This window comes from Phascolarctos cinereus, unplaced genomic scaffold (assembly GCF_003287225.1).
Source record: "Phascolarctos cinereus isolate Bilbo 61053 unplaced genomic scaffold, phaCin_HiC Scaffold_5;HRSCAF=322, whole genome shotgun sequence".
NCBI lineage: Eukaryota > Metazoa > Chordata > Mammalia > Diprotodontia > Phascolarctidae > Phascolarctos > Phascolarctos cinereus.
The window spans coordinates 9,868,683-9,889,186 of NW_027555958.1; the positions used below are offsets into that span (position 1 = coordinate 9,868,683).

General features: G+C 39.6%; 1 protein-coding gene across 3 annotated transcripts in view; it reads right to left on the bottom strand.

The window, feature by feature from the left end:
• Positions 1 to 1,399: 1,399 nt before the first annotated feature.
• The window catches only part of LOC110198066 (uncharacterized), a 28,402-nt gene continuing 9,297 nt past the window's right edge, over positions 1,400 to 20,504 (bottom strand). For all 3 annotated transcript variants that reach the window (XM_020972169.2, XM_020972168.2, XM_020972165.2), the window contains one exon: positions 1,400 to 11,784. In XM_020972169.2, coding sequence (XP_020827828.1) covers positions 5,072 to 11,784 — 6,713 coding nt within the window. In that variant the 3' untranslated portion in view covers positions 1,400 to 5,071. The remainder of the gene's footprint in view (positions 11,785 to 20,504) is intronic.

Genomic DNA, 20,504 nt, shown 5'->3' on the forward strand with positions numbered 1-20,504 from the left:
ATCACGGGGTAACGTGTGATTGTGTTGGGTCCAATACATATTTGGGGTGGGAGGATGCTAGACATTAAGAGATATAGGCACTTTGAAAAGGGAGGAGACATCAAGAGAAGGGGCCAAGTAATTCCGTTCTAAGCTTCATCCTTTTTAATTTCATAACAAAACATCAAAGCCATGATACTTACATGCTTTGGTCTATATTTGCATAGATACCTGAATGGGAGACATGCCCAAGAAAAAGAATTGAGCCAACCAACCCTCATGTTATGTGAAACTTTCCCTGAAAAAGAAAAGTTAATTAACACTTGGGGATGTATGTGTTGGGACTTTAATTAGATATTAGATCTAATCAGAATATATTTTCTAATTAATCTTAGCTCAGAACCTTGTCATTCAGACAGCTCTAATGGGGATTCTTGGGGTGGGGGGCTTGGCTGTTAAAACTATTGTTAAAATCAATAACTGATGGCCTATGCTTCTGTCAAACCAAGAAGGGGGAATATAAGTAAAAGATGGGGAGTAACAGCTGGCCTTAACGTATCTGCTTCCTGCAAATAAGGAGGGAACTCACCACCTTCAAGAGTTACCTTGTTTTAAAGTATTATCTTAATGAAGTCAATACTTTCCATATATATTTGGGTTAAGTAATCAATCCTCTGTGGAAAACTAAGCAACAGTGACTGAAATGCCCAGTCATCAAAGATATGACCTGTTCATTGAGATCTGTTCAAGTTAATTACATTTGAGGGGAGGGTTACAGTAATGAAGTCTTGAACGAGGCCACTGACCCTTTGGTGACAACTGGACTTCATGTGGGCGTTGTGCTGCCACACCCCTTTGGGGGCTGGACGCCGTCTCTTCAGCTTCCCCCAGCAATCTTCTAACAAGATATGCTTGATGTTTGTCCTGCTGAGAATGAATGACACATGCATATATGTTGATCGATCAGCAGGGGAATAGTTGAATTGTGCTGTATGAATGCGCCATGATGTAGTGGTTGCTTTCAGAGAAACCCAAAAAGACTTATAAGAAGTGTTAGTAGTGTGAAGTTAGCAGAACCAGGAGAATAATGTAGACAATAACACAAACCCTTTGATGATAAAAGAAACATTCAAAAACTTTGAAGCACTAGGATTGATGCTAGACGCGTGTGTCTTGCTGAAGACACATACTATCTATTCCCTGATAGAGAAGTATATGGATTCAAGCTGCAATGAGACATACATTTTTGTTCTGCTTGACTAGGCATATTTGTTACAAGGTTTTTTGTTTCTTATAAATTGGAGGTGGTGGTAGGAGAGGAAGACTAGAAATAGCATTGCCAGAAAAAAAGGAAAGAAAAGAGGGGCACTAAAGCATTATTTTAAAATGCACAGAAGAAAAGAATCACACGCAGGCAAGATGACTTTGAAAGTTGCATTTGAATTTATTATAGCTACAAACAAACACAAGCCAAAATAACAGATTCAGTTTCATATGAAATCCTGCTTCTGTTCTATTATGTATACAGAAATGCTAGCTTTTAACTGGTGTTTCTGAAGTTCAGAATTAATTTTTAAAAAAGGTTTATGGTTATAAATAAACATTGATTAAGTGCTTACAATACACCAAGCATTGGGCTAGCAATGGGGGATACAAATAGAAAAATCAAGACAGGATCTGCTCTCAAAAGAGCTCACAGTCTCACGGGCGGGGTGGTTGGGTGGGGGAGGGGGGAAGGAGAGAACACATCCAAGAAAGTTCAGGGGCAGAGTAGATGAGTGCAGCAGTGGGGCAGACAGCAGAGGTCCTACACGGAGAGGCTTTTATTTAGGTAGTTAAGATGACAGGGCTGGGGGACTGAAGGGCATAGAGGCACAGCATATGGTAAGGCTTGGAGGATCTTGGGAGAAAGGGTAAAGCTGAAGGCACTCCATCTCATCAGAAAAAACAGGACCAGTCGGGGGGCCTGAGCTAAGGAGGAAGGCAAGATGAGTGCATACTTCTGAGGGTGGCTCTTCATGAAGCCATTCTGGAAAGGCTTAGGGTCAGGAGATAGGCTAGGTGTCTGCCGTCTGGTCACCACTGCTGGGTTCTCAGATGGCCCTAAGCCCCTCTCTTTCTGTTCATTTGCATATACAAATGATCTTCTTTACTGAGATCTATCACATTAATAATTTTTTAAAACACCAAAAAAAAATTAGAATGACAATGTAGTTAGACAGAAACTCCTAACTGATGAGTCTGTCCAGCACAAGAAGTACAGAAGCAACAATGCGAGGAAAAAAAGTGATGAAATGAAACAAACGAACGGACACTATAGCTCTGCCAAAGGAGGGCTGGTAGCTGTAGATAGTAACCGTGAAAGAGCTACTAAGTACAAGTAGATCCACCAGTGGCAGAAGGGACTGACAAACAAGATGGCCATAAGAGTCTAGGATGCATCTGGCGTATCAGGCCGGCGTCGGGGACTTTTCCAAGAAAAAACAAAAGACCTGAATCTCTCTCGGAGTCATGGAAATTCAGTCCCGTGCCCAATGGCATTTACATAGATCTCATGCATAAGTGTACAACAGCAATAACAGGGATATAGAATCTATTCGCACAAAAATAGTCATGGAAGCATTATTCATAATAGCAAAAAACCCCTTCACGTTCTTTGACTGGGGCAAATAGGTAAACACATTTTTATAAAAATATTGTAATACTGATGTGCCCCAAGATATGACACATCTAATAACGATGATGAGAATAATAGCAGCCACCATTCACATGGTGCCTACCACGTGCCAGGTGCTGTGCTAAGCGACACATGTATACCTCTTCTGAGCCTCACAACAGCCCTAGGAAGCAGGCGCTATTACCTTCCCCATTTTATAGCTGAGGAAACTGAAGTTAAATGACCTGCCTAGGGTAACACAGCTAGTAAGCATCTGCAGTCAGATCTGAATTCAGGTATTCCTAACTCCAGGCCCAGCACTCTATCCACTATCATCTCATCTGTAAATTCCAAAGAAAAAGATTTATATGAAGTAATACAAAGTGAAGACTACAGAGTAATACCAATATATCCACTGAGGATGATTATATGAGAAACAGCCATATCACACCCATATCAATATAAAGAAAAATTTCAAAAGTCAATAGGCATTAAGCACACTTACAATGTGCCAGGCACTGTGCTAAGCATTGAGGATACAAAGAGACGCAAAAAGACTGTCCGTGCCCTCAAGAAGCTTACATTCTAGTAAGACAACACATGAAAGGGAACTGAAAAGAGAAGAGCAAAATCTGGTGGTAAAGCTCCGAGCACGGAAGATGGCTGGTCGGGGCCCTTCCTCAAAAAGGAAGCTCCAGGAGGAACTTGGCAACGGCAGGAAGCCACAGGGGGCAAAGGCAGCAAAGACGGCCTTTTCTGGTCATGTTAAAGTGGACACATTTGTTTTAACTGCAAATTAAACTTACTGTTTTTACACGGATTTTGTTCTTGTTTTCATCTTTGATTTTGCTGTTACATAGAATAAAAAAGTAAAGTGAAAGAAAATATGGGTAAATTTACCCTTGAGTAAACAAATAACACTCCAGTGGTTTGGGGGAAATGATCAATTAAGAAATCAAATCCTGAATCAGTCACATTTGCTCCACTGATTTATGGAATTCTACTGCCATCTATTGATATCTCAGGATGTGAAGGTGCTATACATCCCATCATGACACAGCTGTCCATCATGCTGTAGGCCTGATGCTGCCCCCTTTGTCCCTACCTGGAATAGCGTCCTATGAGAAGAACCTCCAGACCATGACTCAGTCCCAGGGGGAGTTGATCTACTCATCTTTTGAACTCCTCCCTGAGGATTCTGATGTCTTTTCTTTGTCAACTGATAAACATTTATTGCTAAGCTCAAAGGATAAAAAGAAGAAGGAAAAAAAAAGGTAAAAGACAGTCCCTGCTCACAAGGAGTTTACACCCTAATGGAGGAAATAACATAAAAACATACACAAAGCAAGCTATATACAGGATAAATAAGAAATAACAATGGGAAGGCACTAGAATTAAGGAGCTGGGAAAGGCTTCCTGTAAGAGATGGGATTTTAGTTGGGATTTAAAGAAAGCCAAGGAAGTCAGTAGTTGGAATTGAGAAGGGAGAGCATTCCACACGTGGGGGCAGTCAGAAAAAATGCCTGAGAGATGGGAATGTCTTGTTCAGGGGACAATCAGGAGACCCGTGTCACCGGATCAAAGAGCACATGGTGGTGAGTGAAGTGTAAGAACGCTGAAAAAGTAGAAGGGGGCTAGGTTAGGAAGGGCTTGAATGCCAAACAGAGCACTTTGTATCTGATCCTAGGGGCAACAGGCACCCTTGGGGTTTACTGAGGAGTGACATGGGCAGACCTTCGCTTTTGGAAAATCACTCTGATGGTTGATGGAAGGATGGACTGTAGTGGGGAGAGACTTGAGGCACGCAGACCCACCAGCAGGCTCCTGCAATAGTCCAGGTCTGAGGTGATGAGAGTCTGCACTATAGCCATGGCAGTGTCAGAGGACAGAAATGAGCATACATGAAATGTTGCAGAAGTGAAATCGACAGGCCTTAGCAATAGATTGGGATATGGGGGTGTGTGTGAAAGAGTTCAAGATGACCCCTAGGTTGTGAGCCTGAGAGATGGGTGGATGGATAATAGGGAAGGCAGGAGGGGGAAGAGTTTAGGGGGAAAGATGAGTTGTGTCTTGGAGATGTTTAGTTTAAGATGTCTACTGGACAAGCAGTTTGAGGTGTCGAAAGGCGACTGGAAATGTGAACTGGAGGTCAGCAGATAGGTTGGGGCAGGAAAGGCAGATAGAAGTCCTGACTGATGAATGAGTGCAAACTGCACTAGTATAATACATGCAGTCAGTCACCTTTCAACCAGACCATCCTGCCATGTGTCCTAACACTACCCGGAACAGCACCCTTTCTCTCCAGTATGACATCTTTGGGGGCTCTTTGGTACTTTCTTCTCACTAAAGGCTTTGCCATATTAATGACAAATCAAAGGAAGTCAGTTCTGTGTTCTTTCTCTTCTGTCTGATGATGGCCTGCCTCTCACCAAAAACCTAACCCTGCTCATTACACTGAACAGGATTTGGTAAAGCATGAGTTCTCTTATGTCTAAAAAGGGTTTGCCTCTCAATGAAAGTTTTCCCACATTCTTTACAGACAAAAGGTTTCACTTCAGTATGAGTTCTGCGATGAGTAAGCAGGTTTGCCCTCCAGCTAAAGGCTTTTCCACATTCATTACATTCAAAGGGCTTCTCTCCAGTATGAATTCTCTGATGATAAATGAGGTGTCCCCGCTGGCTGAAAGCTTTCCTACATTCCTTACATTCAAAGGGTTTTACTCCAGTATGTGTTCTCTGATGGGTAATAAGGATTGTCCTTCGGCTGAAGGCTTTCCCACACTCATTACATGCAAAGGGTTTCTCTCCAGTATGAGATCTCTGATGGGTAATAAGATGATCCTTCTCACTGAAGGATTTCCCACATTCATTACATTCAAAGGGCTTCATTCCAGTATGAGTTCTCTGGTGTCGGATGACATGTCCTGTTTGGCTGAAGGCTTTACCACATTCATTACATATGAAAGGTTTCACTCCAGTATGAGTTCTCTGATGGATGATAAGGATTGTCCTTCGGCTGAAGGCTTTCTTACATTCATTACATTTAAAGGGTTTCACTCCAGTATGAGTTTTCTGATGTCTATTAAGTGTTCGCTTCTCACTAAAAGCTTTCCCACACTCACTACATTCAAAAGGTTTCTTTCCAGCATGAATTCCCTGATGATAAATGAAGTGCATCCTCTGGCTGAAAGATTTCCTATATTTGTTATGTTCAAAAGATTTCTCCCCAGTATGAATTATCTGATGTCTGACAAGATTTTCCCTCTGGCTGAAGCTTTTCCCACATTCACTACACTCAAAGGCTTTCTCTCCAGTATGGGTTTTCTGGTGTGTGATAAGGTGTTCCTTCTCACCAAAGACTTTCCCACATTGATTACAGTCAAAGGATTTTCCTCCAGTATGAATTCTCTGATGCTTTCTGAGGGCTTCACGCTCACTGAAGGCTTTCCCACATTCACTACATGTGAAAGATTTTCCCCCAGTATGGGTTTTCTGATGGGTAATAAGATGATCCTTCTCACTGAAGGTTTTCTCACATTCAATACATTCAAAGAAGTTCACTCCAATATGAGTTTTTTGATGACAAATCAGATGTTCTTTCTGACTAAAGGCTTTCTTACATATATTACATTCAAAGGGTTTCTCTCCAGTATGAACTCCCTGATGCTTTTTGAGGGCCTCACTCTCACTGAAGGCTTTCCCACATTCGCTATATGTGAAAGATTTCTCTCCACTATGAGTTCTCTGATGTTTTTTGAGGTCTTTACTCTCACTGAAGGCTTCCCCACATTCAATACTTGTGAAAGGTTCTTGTCTAGTATAGGTTCTCTGATTGGTAATAAGATGATCCTTGTCACTGAAGGTTTTCTCATGTTCATTATATTCAATGAGTTTCACTGCAGTATGAGTTTTTTGATGAGAAATCAGGTGTTCCTTCTGACTAAAGGTTTTCTTACATACATTACATTCAAGGGGTTTTTCTCCAGTATGAATTTTCTGATGCTTTTTGAGGGCTTCACTTTCACTGAAAACTTCTCCACATTCAACACCTGTGAAAGGTTTTCCCCCAGTATGGGTTCTCTGATTGCTAATAACATGATCATTCTCACTGAAGTTTTTCTCATGTTCATTGCATTCAATGAGTTTTACTGCAGCATGAGATTTTTGATGAGAAATCAGGTGTTCCTTCTGAGTAAAGGCTTTCTTACATATATTACATTCAAAGGGTTTCTCTCCAGCATGAATTTTCTGATGCTTTTTGAGGGCCTCACTCTCACTGAAGGCTTCCCCACATTCAATACCTGCGAAAGGTTTTCCTCTAGTATGGGTTCTCTGATTGGTAATAAGATGATCCTTGTCACTGAAGGTTTTTTCATGTTCATTACATTCAAAGAGTTTCACTGCAGTATGAGTTTTTTGATGAGAAATCAGGTGTTCCTTCTGAGTAAAGACTTTCTTACATACATTACATTCAAAGGGCTTCTCTCCAGCATGAACTCTCTGGTGCTTTTTCAGGGCTTCAAGCTCACTGAAGGCTTCCCCACATTCAAGACATGTGAAAGGTTTTACCCCAGTATGGGTTTTCTGATGGGTAATAAGATCATCCTTCTCACTGAAGGTTTTTTCACATTCAATAAACTGAAAAAAGTTCACTCCAACATGAGTTTTCTGATGAGAAATCAGATGTTCCTTCTGACTAAAGGCTTTCTTACATACATTACATTCAAAGGGTTTCTCTCCAGTATGAATTTTCTGATGCTTTTTGAGGGCGTCACTTTCACTGAAGGCTTTCCCACATTCACTACATGTGAAAGATTTCTTTCCACTATGAGTTCTCTGATGTTTTTTGAGATCTTTGCTCTTACCGAAGGCTTCCCCACATTCAAGACATGTGAAAGGTTTTACCCCAGTATGGGTTTTCTGATGGGTAATAAGATGATCCTTCTCACTGAAGATTTTCTCACATTCAATATATTCAAAGAAGTTCACTCCAATATGAGTTTTCTGATGAGAAATCAGGTGTTCCTTCTGACTAAAGGCTTTCTTACATACATTACATTCAAGGGGTTTCTCTCCAGTATGAATTTTCTGATGCTTTCTGAGGGCCTCATTCTCACTGAAGGCTTTCCCACATTCAAGACATGTGAAAACTTTCCCCCCAGTATGAGTTCCCTGATGGGTAATAAGATGATCCTTCTCACTGGAAGTTTTCTGATGTTCATTACATTCAATGAGTTTCACTGCAGTATGAGTTTTCTGATGAGAAATCAGGTGTTCCTTCTGACTAAAGGCTTTCTTACATACATTACATTCAAGGGGTTTCTCTCCAGTATGAATTTTCTGATGCTTTTTGAGGGCTTCATTCTCACTGAAGGCTTTCCCACATTCAAGACATGTGAAAACTTTCCCCCCAGTATGGGTTCCCTGATGGGTAATAAGATGATCCTTCTCACTGGAAGTTTTCTGATGTTCATTACATTCAATGAGTTTCACTGCAGTATGAGTTTTCTGATGAGAAATCAGGTGTTCCTTCTGACTAAAGGCTTTCTTACATACATTACATTCAAAGGGTTTCTCTCCAGTATGAATTTTCTGATGCTTTTTGAGGGCCTCATTCTCACTGAAGGCTTTCCCACATTCAAGACATGTGAAAACTTTCCCCCCAATATGGGTTCCCTGATGGGTAATAAGATGATCCTTCTCACTGGAAGTTTTCTGATGTTCATTACATTCAATGAGTTTCACTGCAGTATGAGTTTTCTGATGAGAAATCAGGTGTTCCTTCTGACTAAAGGCTTTCTTACATACATTACATTCAAAGGGTTTCTCTCCACTATGAGTTATCTGATGCTTTTTGAGGTCCTCACTCTCACTGAAGGCTTTCCCACATTCAAGACATGTGAAAACTTTCCCCCCAATATGGGTTCCCTGATGGGTAATAAGATGATCCTTCTCACTGGAGGTTTTCTCATGTTCGTTACATTCAAAGGGTTTCACTGCAGTATGAGTTCTCTGATGGGAAAGCAGATGTCCCTTCTGACTAAAGGCTTTCTTACATACATTACATTCAAAGGGTTTCTCTCCAGTATGAACTCTCCAATGCCTTTTGAGAGTTTCACTTTCACCGAAGGCTTTCCCACATTCACTACATGAGAATGGTTTCTCTCCAGAATGAGTTTTTTGATGTCTAACAAGGACTGTCCTTCGACTGAAGATTTTCCCACATTGATCACATGAGAAAGGTTTCACTCTCTTATGAGTTCTCTGATGAGAAACAAGGTGTCCCCTATGATTGAAGCCCTTCTTGCATACATTACATTCAAAGTATTTCTCTCCAGTATGAATTCTCTGATGCTTTTTGAGGGCTTTACCCCTACTGAAGGCTTTTCCACATTCATTACATGGGAAAGGTTTCTCTTTAGTATGAATTCTTTGATGGGTAATAAGGTTTGTTCTTCGGCTGAAGGCTTTCCCACATTCATTACATTCATAGGGTTTCTCTCCAGTATGAATTCTCTGATGGGCAACAAGGTAATTCTTTTCAATGAAGGCTTTCCCACATTCATTACATTCAAAGGGTTTCTCTCCAGTGTGAATTTTCCGGTGTCTAATAAGGTTTGCTCTCCAGCAGAAGCCTTTACCACATTCACCACAACAAAATCGCTTCTCTCCAGAATGAATTTTCTGTTGGTTTTGAGATATATTACTATTACTGGAGGTTTCTACTTTTTCACTACAAGTCAAAGGTTTTTCCACAGTATGAGTTCTCTGATGGTTAATAAGGACTACCTTTTGGATGAAACTTTTCCCACATTCATTGCATGTAAAAGGTTTCTCTCCAGTATGAATTTTCTGATGAGTAATAAGAACTGTCTTTTGGGTGAAAAATTTTCCACATTCATTGCATGGAAAGGGTTTCTCTCCAGTATGAGATCTCTGATGGATAATAAGGCTTGTCCTTTGGCTGAAGGCTCTCTTACATTCATTACATTTAAAAGGTTTCACTCCAGAATGAGTTTTCTCGTGTCTACTAAGGAGTACCTTGTCACCAAAGGCTTTTTTACACTCACTACATTCAAAATTTTTTGTTTTAGTATGAATTCTCTGATGATAAAGGAAATGTACCTTCTGGACAAAGCTTTTCCCACATTCATTACACTTGAAGGGTTTGTCTCCAGTGTGAGTTTTCTGATGTCTAATAAGGTATGAGTTCCTCACGAAACCTTTCCCACATTCATCACATGTAAAGGGTTTCTTCCCAGCATGAATTTTCTGGTGAATTTCAAGCATCTCATTCTTACTGAAGGTTTGCCCACATTCATTGCACTCAAAAGGTTTTTCTCTAGTATGAGCTTTCTGATGAGAAAGTAGATTTTTCCTCTCACTGAAGGATTTCCTACATACATCACATTCAAAAATTGTCTCTCCAGTATGAATTTTCTGATGGATAATAAGGCCTGTCCTTCGGCTGAAGGTTTTCTTACATTCATTACATGTAAAAGGTTTCAAGCCAGCATGAGTCTTCTGATGTCTACTAAGGGTTCGCTTCTCACCAAAGGCTTTTCCACACTCATTACATTCAAAGGGTTTCTCTCCAGTGTGAGTTCTCTGATGAGATACCAGGTGTGCTCTCTGCCTAAAGGCTTTCTTACAAACCTCACATTCAAAGGGTTTCTCCCCAGTATGAGTTGTCTGATGTTTAATCAGATTTTCCCTCTGGCTGAAGCCTTTCCCACATTCACTACACTTAAATGGTTTCTCACCTGTATGAGTTTTCTGGTGTGTACTGAGGTGTACACCTGTACGAAAGGCTTTCCCACACTCATTACATTCAAAGCGTTTCTCTCCATTGTGAGTTCTCTGATGTTTAACAAGGTATGACTTCTGTATGAAGCCTTTCCCACATTTATCACATGCATAGAGTTTCTCTCCAGTATGAGTTCTCTGATGGTCTTTGAGTATATTACTATCACTGAAGATTTTCCCACATTCGTTACATTTATGAGTTTTCTGATGAGAAACCAGGTGTCCCTTCTGACTAAAGGATTTCCTACATACATTACATTCAAAAGGTCTCGCTGTAGTATGGGTTCTCTGATGAGAAATAAGGTGTCCCTTCTGACTGAAGGCTTTCTTACATACATCACACTCAAAGGGTTTCTCTTCACTATGAATTTTCTGATGGCTTTTGAGAGCTTTACACTCACTGAAGGCTCTCCCACATTCACTACATGTGAAAGGTTTCTCTCCAGTATGAGTTCTTTGGTGGATACTAAAGTGTCCCTTTTCACCAAAGACTTTCCCACATTCTTTACATTCAAATAATTGCACTCGGGTATGAATTTTATAATGTCTAACAAGGTGTACCTTCCGTCCAAAACTTTTCCCACACTCACTACATTCAAAGGATTTCACTTCAGTATGGGTTTTCTTATGGGTAATTAGATTTTCTTTTCGGCTGAAGCTTTTCCTACATTTATTACATTCAAAATGATTTTTTCCAATATGAATACTTTGATGTTTTTTGAGCATTTCTTCTTCCTTAAAGGCTTCCCCACACACATTACATTCAAAGAATTTTACTCCAGGAGGAATTCTCTGATAAACCAGTTCTCCTCTCCGGTTAAAGACTTTCCAATATTTGTTACGTTTGTAATATTTCTGCCTTGTAAGAATGCCCAGTTTTCTAACAAGATTAGATTGTCTCCCAAAGGCTTTTCTACATTCATTGTATTCATAAAGTTTTTCTCTACCATGTAGTCTATGAAATTTAATTAGGTCTGAGTGATAAATGAAAGGCTTCCTAAATTTGTCATAATTAAAAACATTCTTCTTTTTATCCCCAATGCTTGTTCCAAGTGTCTCATATTTCCTAAGACTTTTCCTTCTCCACAGTGGAACAGAGACAGACCCCAGGCTACAACCTCTGCCAGGTACCCTGCCTTTACTATCAATTTTTCTAGGAGTGACTGTTATTTGTCTGGATTGTCTTTCTGGGTTGACCTTCTGTTTCTCTAAATTAACATCTGTCATCTTGGAATGCAAAGGAAGGACCTTTGGTTGTTTTGTCTTGGATGATGTCTCCATGCAAATGTCCTGCATCCGATCTGGTACCCTGGTTCCAAACCTGGAATCCTGACTAATGGAATCTGAAAGAAATAAAAACATGTAACTAGCCACTTTTGGTCATACTGACAAAAAGGAACATTTATGACAGCAAGTTCTGGTTTATTTTGCTTCCATCAAGGAGAACAATGCTCAATTTGGAACAGGTAAAATAAACCCTGTTTAGGGGAAACTGAAGTCAAAGACAGGCAAGGTCCAAACTATTCTTTTTAGACATAAAGTCTTAAATAATTGGAGTGATATTAAGTGTTCATGGCTGGACAATGTAATAAAAATATTAAATAAAGTAGCTGACCATTAAATATAATGGCCAACATAATAAAAATGACACCATCACCTACAAGAACTTACAAATTCAGGGTTATATGAATCAAACTCCCAAGGATTACTATATAGCATTAGAGGAAATTAAAACTGGAGAAATGAAGGTCACGCTGCTGCAAATACAAAAGAGATACAAAGGATCTGAAGGACAGGGGAAGGACCGTGTGCTGGAGCAAAGTCAAACTGGCTCAAGAGAGACAATTATTAAATTTTCAGTATGAACATTTATTTACCTTGTAAATCAGCAAATGCAGATTAAGCTTTAAAGTATATTTGTCCACACATTCCCCCCACCCCAGTAGGCTGTTTCTAAGCACATCTGTGGGGAGAAGGTACCACCAGCTAGGGGGAAGGAAACAAAAAAGAATTCATGTAAAAGCTTCCTTGAAGGAAAGTAAGGATTCTAAGAGATGAAAGTAAGGATTCTTCCTCCAATTCCAAATAATCATGGAACCCAGTCAGTACAAAGACAGACAAGACATGAGAGTGTCTGAGATGAAGTGTACAGGAAACAGCAAGAAAGCCAGCTTAACTGGATCATAGTATTTTGAAGGGAAATATGTGTAATAAAGGGGGCAAGGTAGGTTGGAACTAGGTTATGAAAGACTTTAAATTCCAAATAGATGAGTTCATACTTGATCCTTGAAATAATGGGGTGCCACTAGAGTTACTGTGTTACAGAACAGCTGAATAAATTATAGTATATTAATAGACATGAACATTTTAAAAAGTAGCAACAAAATATTTTTAAAATATACTATAGCGAGAAGGAAATTCAGAAGGGGACATAGAATCAAAACAGGATTGAAACAGAGTCCTAGCTAGCAGCTTATAACTTATATTCCAGAGCATATCTCTCTCTCCTCTCTCTCTCTCTCTCTCTCTCTCTCTCTCTCTCTCTCTCTCTCTCTCACACACACACACACACACACACACCCATCTATGGCAAAATAATCAAATTTACAAATGACACAAAACTGGGAAGGAAAGCTAACAATATAGGAATCAACTAGGACTCAAAAAGATCTCAAAAGGCCAAACCAGTGGGCTGAAACTAATAATTGGAAATATAATAGATAAATGCAAAAATTTACATTTGGGTTCAGAAATCCACCGCCAGAAGGTGAAAAAAAAAAAGAAGCATGATGAGACAATTCATCTGAAAAATATCTGCCCAGGCCAAAACATAGTTGTAGTACTGTGTTTAGTTCTGGGGCCACGTAATATTAAGTGTACTGATAAGCCAGAGAACAAAGGAGGCCAACCAACATGCTGACCAGTCCTAGCATGGAATTCCATAGAAGGCATAGTTGAAAGAACTGGGGATCGTTAGCCTGAAAAAGACTTTAAAAAAAATAGGACCCAGGATTTCTTTAATGTATTCTCAGATCAACACCTTGACCTAGATCACCCAACTTCTACTTGTTAAAGGTAGGACTTCAGCTGAAGTCTACCAGGCTAAGGCAAGCTCCCCACCATTACGTGACATTGTTCTAGAAATCTACTGACAAATAATACAAGAGAAGGAAATTGAAGACAAACATCAATAAAGAAGAGACTAAATAAAGTCTCCCTGTGCTGATAATATAATGGTCTATTTAGAAAACCCCAGAGAATCAGCAAAGAAACTGGAATAATAAACTCCAATAAAGTAGGATATAAAATGAATCCACAAAAATCAATAACATTTCAATACAACAATAACAAAACTATGAACAAATACTAAAAAGGGAAATTCCAATGAAAATAAATACATAAGGCATAAAATATACGAGATTCAATCTACAAAGGTGCACACTTAAGGCTTAAATATATACAGTTCCAAAACTTCAGTAAAATCAAGAATCTGTATTTAGGCCCAGCCAATATAACAAAAATATTGACACTGCCTAAATTAATTTATAGACTTAATATGCTACAAATCAAACTACCAAGGGAATGCTCTATCGAATTAAACAAAATAATAACTAAGTTCATTTGTATTCGTTTGAGGGAACAAAAAGTTCAGAATCTTAAGAAAAAATAACTTAAGAAAAAAAATTTTGAAAGGATGAATTCATATGGGGCCTTTTTTCCTTTTCTTTTTTCTTTTTTTCATTTTTGACCTCCATGGGGTAGCAGTGAAAGATCTTAGTCTAGGGCAGCTAGGTGGTGCAGTGGATAGAACTTTGCACTTGGAATCAGAAAGGCTCACCTTTCTGAGTTCAAATCCTGCCTCAGATACTAGCTGTGTGACCCTGGGCAAGTCACTTAACCCTGTTTGCCTCAGTTTCCTCATCTGTACAATGAGTCCAGTCCAATATCAGGGTAGTTAGGTGGTGCAGCGGATGAGCTCCAGCCTTGGAATCAGGAGGACCTGAGTTCAAATCCAGCCTCAGACACCTGAAACGTACTAGCTGTATGACCCTGGGCAAGTCAATTAACCCTGATTGCCTCACCAAAAAGCAAAAACAAAACAAAAAAAAAGAAAGGAAAAAAAAAGAAAGATCTTAGTCTAGATCTATACACATTTGTGTCACTTTCCCAGGTGCCTAAGGAAAGTCAGGTACTGCTGATGGAGCTGTGAATTGGTCTAATTCTGGAAAGCAATTTGGAGTTATACTGAAAAAGTGAGTAAAATAGCCGTATCATTTGATCCAGAAATCCCCTTGCTAAACATATACTTAAGAAGAAGAAAAGGTATAACATACTTTGGTGTATTGAACATATACACCAAAGTATTTAAATAGTACCATCTGTTATAACAAAGAACTGGAAACAAAACAGATCCCCAGTGACTGGTAAATAGCCAAGCAAATAATCACACAATTACTCTACTACAAAAATTAGTCAACCAAATAAATTCAGAGAAGTACTGAAAGATTCATATGACCTGATGCAGACTGAAATAAGCAGAACCAGGGATTAAAAAAAAATCTACAATATAAATAGTAAGAACAAAAAATGTATAATTTGGGGGGTACAGGTGGGGGTGTATGTAGATGTGTATATAAAAATACATACATACATATATATATATATACACACACACACACACACACACATAATATCTATGTATACACACACACACATACATATATACACATATGTATGTATATAAAACAAAAATTATATACACATATTTTGTGGGTATATGTGTTTTGTGTTTCTGTATATATACACAAATACATATATACTACATTGTGCATTTATACATATATATAATGTATGTGTGTGTACATACAAGTATATATACACACAAACACACACATAATGATAATGACCAAGCCTGACCCTGAAGAAATGAGAAAATTAACCTTCTTCTTTTTGTAGTGGTGGGAGACTCTGGGTGAATAACAGCACATGCACAGTATTGGCAGGATCAACTAACGTTTTGGATAGTTTTCTGGACATTTATTTTTAGACCTCTTTTTCATTCATTATTATAAGGAATGGTTCATTAGAGAAGGGAGAGGTAGCAAATATATTTGGAAATGAAGATGATGTAAGGGCAGCTAGGTGGCACAGTGAATAGAGCTCTGGCCTTGGAGTCAGGAGGACCTGAATTCAAAATCCAGCCTCAGATACGTAACACTTACTAGCTGTGTGACCCTGTGCAAGTCACTTAACCCTGATTGCCTCACCAAAAAAGAGCAAAAAAAAAAAAAGAAATGAAGATGATGTAAAAACAAAAGATAAGGAAAAAAAATTTTAAAGAGGTATACAAATTGGCCAACACCACAAGAAAAACTGTTCAAATTATCAAATAAATCATAAAAAACTCAAATGAAAACAACTCTAAAATGTAACATAAAATCCATTAAAGATTTGTAAAATTTAATGCTAGAGATGTGAAGAAATAGACACAGCATGAAACAAATATAAGAGCTATGAAATAGTGCAACATTTTTTGAATAAAATATAGCAATCCAGAACAAGTGCAGTTAACCTGTTCATCCCTCTGGATTACTGATAGCACTATTTTTTTTTGATTTTTTTCTTTTAATTTTTATTTGTTTAGGCAATTGGGGTTAAGTGACTTGCCCAGGGTCACACAGCTAGTAAGTGTCAAGTGTTTGGTCTGAGGCCGGATTTGAACTCAGGTCCTCCTGACTTCAGGGCTGGTGTTCTATCCACTGTGCCACCTAGCTGCCCCCTACTGATACCACTATTCAGGGTAAAGGTGTCAAACTTGTAGGCTCCCACATGCCATAATTGGTAAATGTTTAATAACATAAATAAAAATATAATATGATGTAGCATATGTTAACTTGTCAATATGCAGTCACAGAGATCCTTTTCTATCTCAGTTTGACGTCACTGGTTTAACAGTAGTACATCCTAAGAATGATGGAGAAAAGACTTCTTTCTACAAAACCATTCATAACAGCAGTATTTATAATTGGAAAACTTGGAAGTAAGCCATGTGTCCAACAGTTAGAAAATGACTAAATAAAACTGCATAAACTAAATTACAACTCTGCCAAAAGAAATTATAAATAAGAATATGAAACAACATGAGAATTTTGTAAGTGATACAAGCATGCTAACTTTGTACATTAAAAATCTGCTGAGGAGAACAAGGGGTTGATAGAGGGGAGGGCAGATTGGGGGAGGGGATAATCAGAAGCAAACACTTCTGAAGAGGGACAGGGTCAAGAGGGAGAATAGAATAAATGGAGGGTAGGATAGGATGAAGGGAAATATACTTAGTTTTTCACAACAGGACTACTATGGAAGTGTTTTGCATGACTACACATCTATAACCTTTATCGAGATGCTTGCCTTTTCAATGAGGGTGGGTGGGGAGGGAGGAAGGGAGAAAATTCGTAACCAAGAGTTTTAAAAACACATGTTAAAAAAGTAAAAAATGAAAACAAATTTAAAAAAATGTGCTGAGGTCCCCCCTCAACTCCTATCAGATTGGCAAAGGTGACAAAAAGGAAAATGACAATTGACAGAGGGACTGCTAAAAATTGGTACATAAGGCACTGCTGCCAGAGCTGTGAAACAGTCCAGCCATTCTGGAAAGCAATTTGAAACTATACCCCAAAAGGCACTGTGCATACCTTCTGATCTAGAGATACCACTAGTCTCTACCCCAAAGCTATCAGAGAGGACCCATATGTACTAAAATATTTTTAGCAGCTCTTTTTGTAGTAGCAGAGAAGGAAATTAGTGGCTGTTCATCAATTGGAGAATGGCTGAACAAATTAAGCTGTACAAACGTAATGAATATTTTTACTCCACAGGAAGAAATGATGAAAAGGATGATTTCAGAGAAAACTGAGAAGACTTATGGAACTGACACAGGGAGAAACAGAACCAGAACAATTATGGAACAATGATCTTGTAAAAACAAACAAGCCTTTGGAGCTCTGATTGATCACCAACCAAGAGTCTGATGATGACGTCGGATACCCTCCTCCAGATCCAAAGGGGACTAATTCAAGAAGCATAATGAGATGCATTTTTTCTGACATGGCTATGGTGGGAATTTGTTTTGCTTGACTATGCAGATTTGGTAAAAGAATTTGCTTATTTCATTTTTCTTTTTTTTTTCAATTGTGGGGGTGCTGTGGAAAGAGAAGGAAGGTTAGGGAGAGGTTTTGTGGGGGAGAGAAAGAAAAAAGAGTCACTAAAGAACTTTTTAAATGCACAAAAGAAGACAAAAAGAAGGCAAAAAGGAATCCCAGACAAGCAGTACAGCTTTAAAGGTTACATACATGGTGAATGTGTTTTATTTTCAAAGGGAAGAACAAGCCATACACATCATGTAGATTCACACTTTTGTGTGCAGGCCTTTTTCTCTTCTGTGTATATAGAGATGTCCATTTTGTCTGGCATTTGTCAAATTAAAACACACACACACACACACACACACAAATGTGAAAAAAGTCCCATTATCTAACTTCAACTGGGTCCCCACTGCAGTAAAGCAATCCTTTTATTTAACCTTAATTCCCAACCTCCTCTCATGCCTTCTCTCCTCACTGCCACGCCACCCCACCCCAGTCTACTCGCCAAGGGTCTTACCTCTTCCTTTACTCAGAAAATTAAGGTCACTTGACTTGAACTCCCTCTTTCCCCACTTTTTTATCTCAAAACTCCTTGAAACATCATTCCTTTTCCTCTTCCTTCCCCTTATTCTTTTAAAATAAGGTGATCCTCTTCCTGACCAAGGCCAATCCCTCTCCATGGGGACTTGATTTCATTTCATCTATCTGCCTTCTCCAACAGACTGTGACCTCGAGGGTTTCTTCTCAAATCTTGAAACTCTCCCTAATCTACTAGTTCCCCCCTACTTACCCTGCAATAATGTCAAGTCTCCTAGGCCAAAAAACACAACCACTACCACACCTTCCCCCAAAACCCTTTGAATCCAAAAACTTGATTCCTTCTCCAAGCAAAACTTCTAGAAATGGTTGTCTACTTCCACTGCCTGGATTTCCTCTCCTCTCACTGACTGTTTAGCCCTTTGCAATCCAGCCTCTACTGTCATCACTTCATTGAACCTTTTCTCTTCAAAGTTGCCCCAAATTCCAAGATGGTGAAATCTAATGGTTTTTGTCTCAACCCTTGTCCTTCTCAGTCTATCGTTGCACCTGATGCTGCTGGTTGCTCTTTGTCCTCCCTGGGTTTACGGGGCACCAGGATCTCCCAGTTCTCCCCACTTCTATTACTATGACTGCTATTACTACTACTACTACCACTACTACTACTACTACTACCACTACTACTACTACTACTACCACCACCACCACCACTACTTTTCTGAAGGCTCCCCAGTCTCCTCTGTTGGATCATCTTCCACATCAGACTCCTTCTGCTCCCCAGCTACAGGGGTTCCCCAAGGGCCTGTCACAGGGCCTCCTCTCCCTCTGTGCTCTGGTGGTAACCTCACCTGCCCCCAGATAGAGCTATCTATCTCTACCCAGGCCCAGTCTCTCCCCAAGTCCCAGTCCCACATCAACAGACACCTAGAGGGCCTTTCAAACTGGATGTCCCAGACATCTCAAACTCCACGCGTCCAAAAACCTACGCTCCTTCCTCTAAAACACACTCCTCTCCCATACTTCCCCTTCTGTAGAAAACATCACCAATCTTCCAGTCTCCCAATTTCACAAGCTCCCTCAATTAACAGAGCCAGTTACTCGTCTGATCCAACTGTTTCCACCTCTACCTCATCTCTATTATTCAGCTCCTTTTCTCTGACGTGGCTACTATCTCGATGGAGGTGCTAATACCATTGTCCCTAGACTAACGTAACAGACTCCTACTGGGTCTTCGGGTCTCCTCACTTCAGTCAGTCAATCAGCACTGATTAAACACCTGCTCTGTTTGAGGCACCGTGCTAGGTAATGACGACACAACATCTGCCTTCAACAAGCTCGCAATCTAACAGGAGATGACAAGCAAACAAAGGTGTACAAATGAGTTACAGGATAAACAGGTGCTAGAATTTCAGAGGGATTAGGAAAGATAGGATTTCAGCTGGAACTTGAAGGAAGTTAGGGAATCTGTATTAAGGAGTCAGAGATGAGGAGGAAGAGAATTTCAGACCTGGGGGCCAGCCAGAGAAAACGCCTGGAGCCAAGAGATGGAGAAGGATCTTGTTCTTGGAAGAGCCAGGAGGCCAGGATCACAGGATCAAAGAATCCAGGGCAGAGGGGAAGAGGAGGGACTTGCGGCAGTCAGACATCTAGCCACAGGACTAGCGAATGATTGCAATATTCCACCTAATGCTAACCCTAATTCTGAGGTTTCTAATGCTAATTCTATTTCAAATTTCATTTGTAACTCTAATACCATTTCTGACCCTAATTCCGTTCCCCAATTCCTGCCCTAGCTAAGTACCTAGAATATAGTAGGTACCTAAGAAATGCTTGCTGATTGACTGACTGTGGAAAGCAGAACCAGAATAATACATACACACTAACTACAAGTGTGTTTAAAAAAAAATTGGAAAAACGCCCACAATTTCAGGAAAAAACATACAGAAGAAAACAGTTCAGAAGCCTACAGGGATGTAATCAAGACACATTTCCTCTATCCTCTTGAAATTAATCTACAGTATTAATAACTTGAAAGTGGCAAGTTTGTAGACTGCTGTATAACCACTTTAATATCATTTCTGTCTATGCATGTTTTAAAGCACGTTTTCATTGATCTCTTTTGTTTCCATATCACCCACACTTTCCAACTCACGCCAGCAGTGCAGTAAGTAACCAGCACATTAGAAAAGTCTGATTTGATACAGTGTTCCACATTCCTGGGCCCAAGAAGCCAAAGGAAAAAGTACTTTCTCATCGGCCATCCTTCATGCACACCTAGAACACTCTCCCTTCATGATTCAGCTCAAATCCTACCTTTTTCAAGTCTCTGTTTTTCCCCTTCCCCCTCCCAAACAGTTGGTATCTCCCCTGTGAGATCACTCCCA